Genomic DNA, 10401 nt, shown 5'->3' on the forward strand with positions numbered 1-10401 from the left:
CCAGGTGGGAGTGTGAGCTGCGTTCACCCTGCAGAGAGAGGGCCCGGATCCTCCCCGTGAAGAGTAGGCCGGGTGCAGGCCCTTGGGGGAACCTGCCCCCTGCCCTCCCCGGCCATGCCCTGCCTTCCTTTCTGGAGGACACGGGCCGGCGGCGATGTCTGGTGCCCGCGGACAGGTGGCAGAGCAGCACTTCGCAAGGCAGATCCTCGGCCAATGGGACCTGGGTGCTGTGGTCCTTTGGGGCCAGAGCTGCCCGCGCAGGAGGAGTCCCTGCAGGGCTTCCTGAGCCTCACCTCTGGGCCATTCCCGACCGTTTTCTTGCTTCACCAGGGCCGAGATCAAGATGTCAGTCCAGGCCCAGACTTACCCAGGAGTGACGGGGAGGCAGGGCCAGCAGGGACTATGAAATTTTTAAACAGACACCTGTGCTCTGGGCCAGAGGGTCAGCATGCAGTGGGTGTCTCTGGGCTGGGTGGACCCCCCCAAGGTCCTGGGAGGTCCCGGTCCTGAGACTGTGGCTCGTCCCGCCTCAGGAAGGTGGGCTGAGAAGGGCAAAGCGGGGAGAAAGACAGGGAGACAGAGAAGACGAGTGGTGGGCCCGGCGCCTGGGCCACCAGCCTTCAAGGGCGATCGGAGAGGACGCCGGGCAGAGCGCGGCCTAGATGACCACGGACTGCAGCAGGCGGAAGCACATCATGAGGTCCAGCGGGATGGGCGGCTTCAGGTAGTTCCCGTCCAGCCTCAGGTAGCGCAGGTGTGGCACGTTCTCCAGATCCGAGAAGTCCCGGAAGGTGAACAGGTTGTAAGGGCAAATCTGGGTCCCGTTGATCTCTATGGAGAGAGGAGGGGAGAGGTGAGCAGGAGAGGAGGGCGGCCCAGGGCCGAGGGGACTGAGATGAGGAAGGAGAGGGTGGACCACTGAGAGTAAGGACTAGACTTCTCCCGGGAACTGGCGACGGTAGGAATGTGTGACGCTGGGTAGTCGACCCTTACCGCCAGGCCCCGGTTACTCGTTGTAAAATTAATTAATCAAGTTGGAATTGATCCACAGTGGTTACTGGAGATTTACTCTGAGGAGTCACGGAGGAAGAAAGCTGTGAGTTGAGCCTTCAAAGTTGGGTAGGATTATAGCAGGGGGAGGCCTGGGGCTGGGGTTTTGATAGAGGGACCTATATGCACAGAGTTGTGGGGGCCAAAAGGATCATGGGAGAATCTGGGAGTAGTGAACAGCACAGTGTGATGAAATAGGGAGAGTGAGCTGGAAAGGTGAGCTGTGGCCCCAAATTATGGTCGGCTTTCAGCGATTTCAGTAAGGACGGACTTTGATCTTCAGCCTGAGGACTGGTATTGAGCAGGGCTGCTGTTGTGACAGGGATGGTAGGATGTGTGAACTATGTTGTCCTGGGGGTGAAATCTGGAAGGAGGCTTATACTGTAGAAAGGCGGATCTAGCCGCAGTGGGGAGAGAGTGGGGTGAGGCGAGATCTGAGCCTGCAGGTGGGTGTGGGAGGGTCCTGTGGCCTGGACCTGAGGCACGTGGATGGGCAGAAGGTGGTCCCAGTAACTGACACAGGGCTGCCAGGAAGGGAAGGGGGTGTGGGGCGGGCACAGGGCCCGAGGGGCTGGCTGAGCCTATTGATTCTGACGTGATTACTGATCCTGGGCTTTCCAGTGGAAAATGAGATTTCATTTTCTCCTTCACCTCTTGCTAGATGACATCAGATGCAGCAACGAGATGAAGTTTTATTCCCCTAAGCCTGGCCTCATTTATCATCGGTGGGGCCGTTGTTTTTCTCTCTTCGCCACTGGGGCAGCAGAGAGAGCCTGACAGGGATTTTCTTACAGCCTCTGTCACGTTGGCCCGTCAGGGGGCCACCCTGATGCTCAGCTCCCCGACCGGACCGGCGACACTACACGGTGAGAGTGCGTTGATTTTTCTGAGTTCACCCTCAGGAGGCTGGCTGTCCCCAGCAGCCTGTTCTTCCACCGGGATGACCTGTCAGTTATGTGGCTTCTGGCTATACTTTTGGCCTATCCAGCATCCCGGGGAGCAATGAACGGCCTCCATTTACTCCCTGAATGTGTTTCTTGTCAGATGTTAGAAGCCCCTCTCACTCTGTAATTATCCCAGATGAGTGAGCAAAGCCTGATCTCCCCATCACTCACTTCCAGGTTGTAGACACTCAACAATCTCCCTCACCCCGTTGGGCTGGGCAACTAAGGGTTCCTACGGTGATCTGAGGGGGGCTTCCCTTTCCCTTTGGCCCCTTCATCCCTGCAGCAGCTGCACCCCTGATGTGCTTCCATGGCCAGGTCATATTGGTGCTTTTGATTTTAAGCCTTTCTCCTGACGCTCAGCTCAGAGCTGACATTATTGATGGAAGCAAATCTAGTCTGTTCTTTGGGGCTGCAATGGATACCCCACAGCCCAGGACCCCGTAAAAGCAGCGGAGGGGAGTCCTGCCTTCAGCGTACCGTCTTACACAACTAGCTACTCCAGCTCCCCAGATGGACTCTAAAAGCCCCCCACACCAGCGTGTTTTCCTGGCTGCCGCATTTTCACCAGGGGCGGACCCTGCATATACAGCGGTGGGCAAAAGCAGGCTTACAGTTGAAACAGCGTTTATTCTGTAGTTTTATTTATTTATTTATTATTGTATTGTTGATCATTATTATGAACCTACTTTTGCCCACCCTGTCCGGCTGCCTCTCTGTGTATACCTTTTACAGATGCTTCAGAAGCTAGGCGCAGACTTGGGGGAATGCCATCTCACTCAGCTGCCAGTGTCCGTGGCGGACAGGCCCGGGCATTTCAGAGAGGGCATTTATTTTTTATTTTTTTTTCAGAGTGGGCATGTAAATGTCACTGTTCTGCTTTTAGGAGAATGTCCAGGACTGTATTCCGTGTCCACCCTACCGACAGATCTGGAGGGCAGAGAAGTTGGGGCTGATGAGAAGAGATGGAGGAGGAGAAGCGAGCACCCTCCAGCCATGGCATTCGGGGCACGGCATCCACGTTAAACGACTCCATCCTCATACCAAGTTGATGATATTATTACCATTCTCACTTTACAGAGGAGGGAACTTCCCAGGGGGGCCAACTATCTGTCCAAGCTCATGCAGATAGCGACTGGTAAGGCCATGGTTTGAAGTCCAGTATCAAGCAGGGTGTCTCTTGCACACCCCCACCCTGAGGCTCCTGAGAACAGGCTGATGTGGTGAGTCCCCAGCCTCCCGCCCCGGGCCTGGGCCCGCCTCCCCACTCACTCTCGATGTGGTTGTTGTTGAGGTACAGGTGCTCCAGCTTGTTGTTAATGGCAGGCACGCTGCTGATCTTGTTGTGGGACAGGTGGAGCACCAGCAGGTTGGAGAGGTTAAAGGAGTTCTTGGGGAGCCCCCTGTCGGACAGCTTGTTGTAGTTAAGGCGAATGAAGGCGAGGTTGGGGAAGGCCTTGAAGTATCCGTTAGGGATGGTCGCGATCTGGTTGCTGTCCAGGTAGAGCTGGTGAAGGGCTTTGGGGACCTTGGGGGGCATCTTCTTCAGTTCGTTGTGGGCCAGGTTGAGCTGCATGAGTTTCTTGAGGCCCTGGAAGGTGTCAGGCTTGAGGACGTTGTCATTCAGCTGGTTGTGCTGGAGGTCCAGGAGCAGTAGGTTCTCCAGCTTGCTGAAGGCCCCCGGGGGGATCTTGGAGATCTGGTTCTGGCTCAGCCTCAGCTGCTCCAGGTTCCGGGGCAGGGCGGAGGGCACCTCTTTCAGCTGGTTCTTGTCCATGTAGAGGAACGCCAGGCTGGGTAGCTTCTCCAGCACCTTCTGGTCCACCTTGCTGATCTTATTGTTGTCCAGGTTGACCCACCGCAGGTCCGAGGCGTTCTTGAAGGACTCCACTGGGAGCTCGGTTATGAAGTTGTTCTGGAGATAGAGGTAATGGATGCGGGGTGGGATGACGGGCACCTTCCTGAGGTTGCGGCTGTCGCAGTAGAGGGCAGACGGGAAGTCATGGGGGCAGTAGCATTCCCGGGGACAGTCATGAAAGAGAGATGGAGGGCCTGGTGGGAGGGGAGGAGGCAGGTCGGTAGGCTTCGACGGTGTGGGCCTGGGCCTCGGCCTGGGCCTGGGCCTGCCCCCGGGTTTTGGTCGTCTTGTTGGCTGACCTTTGGTCACTGAGGCCAAGATGAGGAGAAGTGGGAGGAGCAAGGAGAGAGATGACCTCATGATCTGGGTGATGCACCTGCAAGGAGGGATGCGGAAGGTCATTAGCCAGTTGGGCCTCAGCATTTAGGGGCCATGACTGCAGTTCAAGTGGCTGGGATGGCTCCCTGGGGGCTCTAGAGGGGCTTGTGGAGCATTTCCCCGTTCGCCTGTATCTAGCAGATGAGAAAGTAACCAGGGTTCGAGGGCCTGGGTTCCCTGCCGGAGACCTCGCCACCCAATGTGCTCAGCCCGCTCTGGGAGGGAGCCCTCCTGCAGAAAGCACACCGGGTGATGAAGCAGGAGTCCTGCGCTTGCCCTCCAGCCCTCAGGCTCCCCCTCTGCAGCGCGAGAAAATCAGTCCTGTCCTCGTAAGAGGGAGTTAGGGCATATGAGCCATCGGGGGGTTACAATCCAGACGTATCCTTAGAGATCACACAGCTCAATGGTTTGCAAATGGTGCCCCATTTCTATAGAGGGAGGGAGACCAAGGAGCTGGCCCTGGGACACCCAGCTCACTCCTGCGCCAATCTGAGCAGCTCTGTGTTATTTTAATCTGATATATATCTATATCCACATCCACGTCCACGTCCACGTCCACATCCACATCCACATCCATAATCTACCTATATCTATATCTATATCTATATCTATACCTATACCTATATCTATATCTATATCTATATCTATATCTATATCTATATCTATATCTATATCTATACCTATATCTATATCTATATCTATATCTACATCTATATCTATATCATCTATATCTATACCTTTATCTATCTATGTTTAACCAAAGCACTCATTTGAAAAATAAAGTTGCATAGCTAAAAACTGGTTTGAAGTCCACCAATGACGTGCGGATTCCACTGTTTATAAACACTGAGTACTGGAGGGAGGAAGTGGCTGCCGAGGCCAGGAAGTTATTTCATAGCAGGGCCAGGGCTCCTGCCTTCCAGGGTGGGGCCCGGGAGATTCTGGGAAGGAAGGAAAGTGCTTCAGACACGTGTGTGTCCCCCCTGCTTGTCCCTCACCCACTGCGCTCGGCTCAGAGAACACTGGCCCTTGCCAGCAGGATACACACCAAGAATTCCCCCACAGATGTGGAGGCTTCTGGAAAGAAAACAAGGAAGAGCTTGAAAGCTGTGGGGAAACCACTTTCATTTCTTGTGGCCTGTTATTGCTTCTCTCTCTCTCTCTCCCTCTCTCTCTCTCTCTCTCTCTCTTTAATATGTTTTTGTTGATTTCAGAGAGAGGAAGGGAGAGGGAGAGAGATAGAAACATCAATGAGAGAGAAACATCGATTGGCTGCCTCCTGCACAGGCCCCACTAAGGCTCAAGGCCACAACCCTGGCATGTGCCCTGACCAGAGTCAAACCCACAACCTCCTATGCATGGGATGATGCCCAACCAATGGAGCCACACCGGCAGGGAGGCATGGCTGTTCTATGCACTGGAGTTGGTCTGTGGAGGGACCAAGAAGAACTTCCTGCTAGCCTCAGTGACAGGGGAATAGGTTGCTGGAGGGTATTTTGGGGTTGCCCTTTCCCATTGCTCCTAATGGGACCATGTGGTTCTAGTTGAACTAAGCTGGGAAAATAGCAATAGACTCAGGCTAGCAGACGCATAGTGGCAGCTCCCACAGGCCTCTCCCCTGGCCTGACTGGGAAGGGCCCGGGAAGGGGGTTCATGTACCACCCCCTCCCCAGAGCCCTCATCCTTATGACAGCCCTCTGGTCTCCAGATCTATCGTCATTCCCACATTGCTTCTCCCGGCCCCTCTGGCTGCTTCTTCACAATTGTGGTGTCTGCCCCACCCCCTTCAGGGATCTGGGACACCCTGGGGATGCAGGCTTCCTGGGGTTCTCTGAGACAGATTGGGCTGGAGTGTGTCCCCCGCTGCCTCCAGACCCTGTGATCACTGCCTCTGTCCAGGCCACCCGCTCTCTTTCCTCTGAGCCCACATGCACTGAGACTCCTCCCTGCATGAGTGGCTGACTCGGTGCCGGCTTTGCTCAGAGGAAGACAATAGAAGCCCCTCACCAGCTGCTCAGTCCCAGCCAGGTGCTCCGAAGGAGCTGAATGTAAAAAGAAACAGGAGAGATGGCAGAGCACAAGCCTAGAAGGCCGGAGGGAGTCTCCCACACTTTTCACATGCACATCCTGACTTCCAGCCTACATACGTGTGTGTGTGTGTGCATGCACACACACACACACACACTTCTCTGTACACACACATACACACTTCTCTGCATACGCACACACTTCTCTGCACACATACGCACACTTCTCTGCACACATACGCACACTTCTCTGCACACATACGCACACTTCTCTGCACACATACGCACACTTCTCTGCACACATACGCACACTTCTCTGCACACATACGCACACTTCTCTGCATACACATACACACACTTCTCTGCATACACACACATACTTCTCTGCATATATACACACACTTCTCTGCACACATACGCACACTTCTCTGCACACATACACACACTTCTCTGCACACACACATACACACTTCTCTGCATACACACACACTTCTCTGCACACACATACACACTTCTCTGCATACACACACACTTCTCTGCACACATACACACACTTCTCTGCATACACACACATACTTCTCTGCATATATACACACAATTCTCTGCATACACACATACACACTTCTCTGCACACACATGACCGCTGCATATACACATACACACTTCTCTGCACACACACATACACACTTCTCTGCACACACAGTTCTATACCATACACAGAGGCAAACTCATGTGTGTACATGCTCTGTGTGCCTGTGTAAGCCCGTATATATAGTACCCTGAGCACAGAAAGGAAGAAGGGAGGGAGGGAGAGAGGGGAGGCAGACAGACACACTAGGAGGAAGCAGGGAAGAGGTTGCCTGCAGCCTCTTTTGCCTCTCCACCTCCCTCTAAAGTGGTCTCTGCCCAGGCCGGCTCCCCCACGGGGACCAAGAGGCCCCTTTTCCTGGGCCTCCGGTCACAAAGGAGCTGCTGTGGGATTCTCGCTTTATCTACAGTCAGGTCTACAACAGTCCCAGGGACACATGAGAGGACGGGAGAAGACAGTCATTGTAAAACTACACTTGGAGTCTTGTGGCCGGACCAACGCCACTTGATGAACCATGAATTAATATTTCACAAGTCCTGTAATTTTCTTAACTAGAGGCCTGGTGCATGAAATACGTGCCTGGGGGGGGGCGGGGCTCAGTCCGGCCTGCGCCCTCTCACAGTCCAGGATTCCTTGCTCCTTACTGCCCACCTGCTCACTGCTCCTTAGCGCTGCCTGCTGTGGAGGAGGGAGAGGCTCCTGCCACCACTGCTATGCTCACCAGCTGTGAGCCGGGCTTCTGGCTGAGTAGCGTTCCCCCTATGGGAGCTCACTGACCACCAGGGGGCAGCTCCTGCATTGAACATCTGCCCCCTGGTGGTCAGTGCGCATCATAGCGACTGGTCATTCTAGTCGTTCTGTCATAACGGTCGGTCGCTTAGGCTTTTATTATATAGATAACACCATCATTTTGCATATCAATTTTAAGGAGGCAGTGAGAGCATTCATATACTAAAAACAAACATTTTTGTGACCCTGAAACTTTTTGTTTGGGTATTTATTTTCTTATCCCCCAGAAACCTGAAATAAACAAACACTCTCTCATGATGGGAGAAGCCCTGCCCGAAAGAGGCTCCCCAGTTTCCTGGCCTCGCTCTGTCAGCCCAGCCTCTGCCGGGTCCTGGGCCCCGAGTCCAGCCGGAAACCGGTCCAGAGCCTCCAGAGGGAGCCCACTCTGCAGGTGACCCCGGCCTTGCCAGGGGTGTTTCTCAGTGGCTCCAGGCCTCATGGGCAGGAGTGACAGGGTCACGGGTGAGTCACAGCTCTGCCTGCACACCAGCCCCCCACTCCTTCCCTCAGAAATGAGCACAGGCCTTCCTCACCCCACCGCCCGCCCTCCCACACCCTTCAGGAAGTTAGGATCTGCCCACAGTCCTGAGCCTTTACATTCAGACCTCAGGGGGCTGGCCAGGCCCCTCCCCCAGCAGATGGGGGCTCCCTAGGAATAGCTGGGGGCGCTGCTCCCGGGAGAGACTGGGTCTGTTAACACCCTTTCTCTTAGCCTGTGCAGAACCACCCTGTGTGCTCGTGGGCATGCGAGCCGCCACGCCTCTTTCGGGGAAATAGCGTTCATTTCTAGGGCTTTTCTCACCCGGCAACGCCTCTTCCCGCTGGGGCCTGGCCCTGGAGGGAAGTCCTGACAGCGCAGCTCTGGCGTGCACTGTCCTGTCCTAAATCCTGAACTCCTCGGGGACTCGCCGTTCCCCTGCCAAAGCCCAAGGTCACGCTTTCTCATGCTGCTGCCTTCCAGAAGCTTCTGCCCAATCATACGCTCTCTTAGGGTGGGTCCCAAGTGTGTGTGATTTTTTAATTTCTCCCACCTCCCAGCCTTCTGCTGAGCTCAGAGCTCCGTCGCTGAGCGCTGGGGGGCCAGACACGCTGCCCAGCGGCCCTGTTCACGGGCACTAGCTCTCAGAACGCTGCTGCTCTGGGGGGACTGTCATCGCTTTGCCCATCTCAAAATGCAGTCTCTCCCTTTAAGAACATTTCCTAAGCATGTTTGAAGTGTGAATGTCAGTTCCAGGATTGGAGATCTGGGCTTGCATCCCGCCCTGCCCCTCCGCCCCAGGCCTCAGGCTCCCCATCCCTGTGAGGATCAGATGAGGTCATGCACACGAAGGCCTGTCATAGCGCCTCAGCTCTGCAAATGGCAGGGGCTTCGCTCATCCACCGATTTGTTTATAAAAGAGCACATGCCCAGAGGCTGATTGTAAAGCGAGCTTGCCTCATCTCTATCTAGCTCAGTGGTTCTCAACCTTCCTAATGCCGCGACCCTTTAATACAGTTCCTCATGTTGTGGTGACCCCCAGCCATAAAGTTATTTTTGTTGCTACTTCATAACTGTAATTTTGCTACTGCTATGAATTGTAATGTAAATATCTGATATGCAGGATGTGTTTTCATTGTTACAAATTGAACATAATTAAAGCACAGTGATTAATCACAAAACAATATGTAATTATATATGTGTTTTCCGCCATGGTCTTAGGCGACCCCTGTGAAATGGGTCGTTCGACCCCCAGGTTGAGAACCGCTGGTCTAGCTCATGAACCCATTCATTTCACGTTCGAATGCCCAGGACTGGTGCAATACACAGGCTTGGGGCAGGGCTGGGCTGAGGTCCACACGGGATTTCCAAGTCACTGAGGGAAAGTTGAAGGGTAATTGGTTTTGTATGGAGAGTCGGGAATTGGGGTTGGCTGGGCGCACATTGGGTGTGTCTCCCCGTTAAAGGAATACTCCACATGGCTTACTGGCAGCCTTCTTTCTTTCTTGTCAGATTCCCTGCCTAGTTGGTCACCCCTAAACCTCCATGGCTTAACCCAGCCACCACCCTGCCGTGGGAAATGGGGCTGCCTCCTGCCCCAGAGCCACACCCAGGGACATGGGCGTGACCCTCATTCCCGATTCCCGCATTTCTGTTCTACATTCCAGCTTCTGAGAGCCACACTGCAGCCCAGGGGGAGGGGGAGCCAGGAGGGTCAGGTGGTCTCTGCCCAGGTGAGCAGGAGCCAGGCAGGCCACCTAGGTTGCCCTAGAGCAGCCCTGGGCAAACTACGGCCCGCGGGCCAGATTCGGCCCGTTCGGCTGTTCTATGCGGCCCACGGAGCCGAAAGAGCGGAGGGTTCTCTTGCTCTCCCCTCCGCTCCTTCACCAGCAGCAGTGTTACCATGGCAACGTCGGGAAACATGGCCGCAGCTCCTTCTTCTGAGTCCAGTTTAAGAACCCACTGTGGCCCTCGAGTCAAAAAGTTTGCCCACCCCTGCCCTAGAGTCTTTGCAGGCTTGTGAGTAGGGCTTGTGAGGCCTGAGGTGATGGGAGGGCTGATATGGGCACAGAGGATGAATTCAGTGGGGACACTGCCCAGCTGCCCCTGTCCTGGGGGCGCAATCTGCAGCTGCCACTTACAAGAACCCACTGGCCCTCGAGTCAAAAAGTTTGCCCACCCCTGCCCTAGAGTCTTTGCAGGCCTGTGAGTAGGGCTTGTGAGGCCTGAGGTGATGGGAGGGCTGATATGGGCACAGAGGATGAATTCAGTGGGGACACTGCCCCGAG

The 10401-nt window shown here is 54.8% G+C and overlaps 1 protein-coding gene across 2 annotated transcripts in view; it reads right to left on the reverse strand.

Moving 5' to 3' along the window:
• Positions 1-391: 391 nt before the first annotated feature.
• Positions 392-10401, reverse strand: part of PRELP (proline/arginine-rich end leucine-rich repeat protein) — a 17574-nt gene continuing 7564 nt past the window's right edge. For both annotated transcript variants that reach the window (XM_006772000.2, XM_006771999.2), the window contains exons 2-3: positions 3267-4228; positions 392-831 (exon numbers count right to left, since the gene is read on the reverse strand). In XM_006772000.2, the coding sequence (XP_006772063.1) occupies positions 659-831; positions 3267-4212 (1119 nt within the window). In that variant the 5' untranslated portion in view covers positions 4213-4228 and the 3' untranslated portion in view covers positions 392-658. The remainder of the gene's footprint in view (positions 832-3266; positions 4229-10401) is intronic.

The sequence above is a fragment of the Myotis davidii genome, unplaced genomic scaffold, assembly GCF_000327345.1.
Source record: "Myotis davidii unplaced genomic scaffold, ASM32734v1 scaffold246, whole genome shotgun sequence".
NCBI classification, from domain to species: domain Eukaryota; kingdom Metazoa; phylum Chordata; class Mammalia; order Chiroptera; family Vespertilionidae; genus Myotis; species Myotis davidii.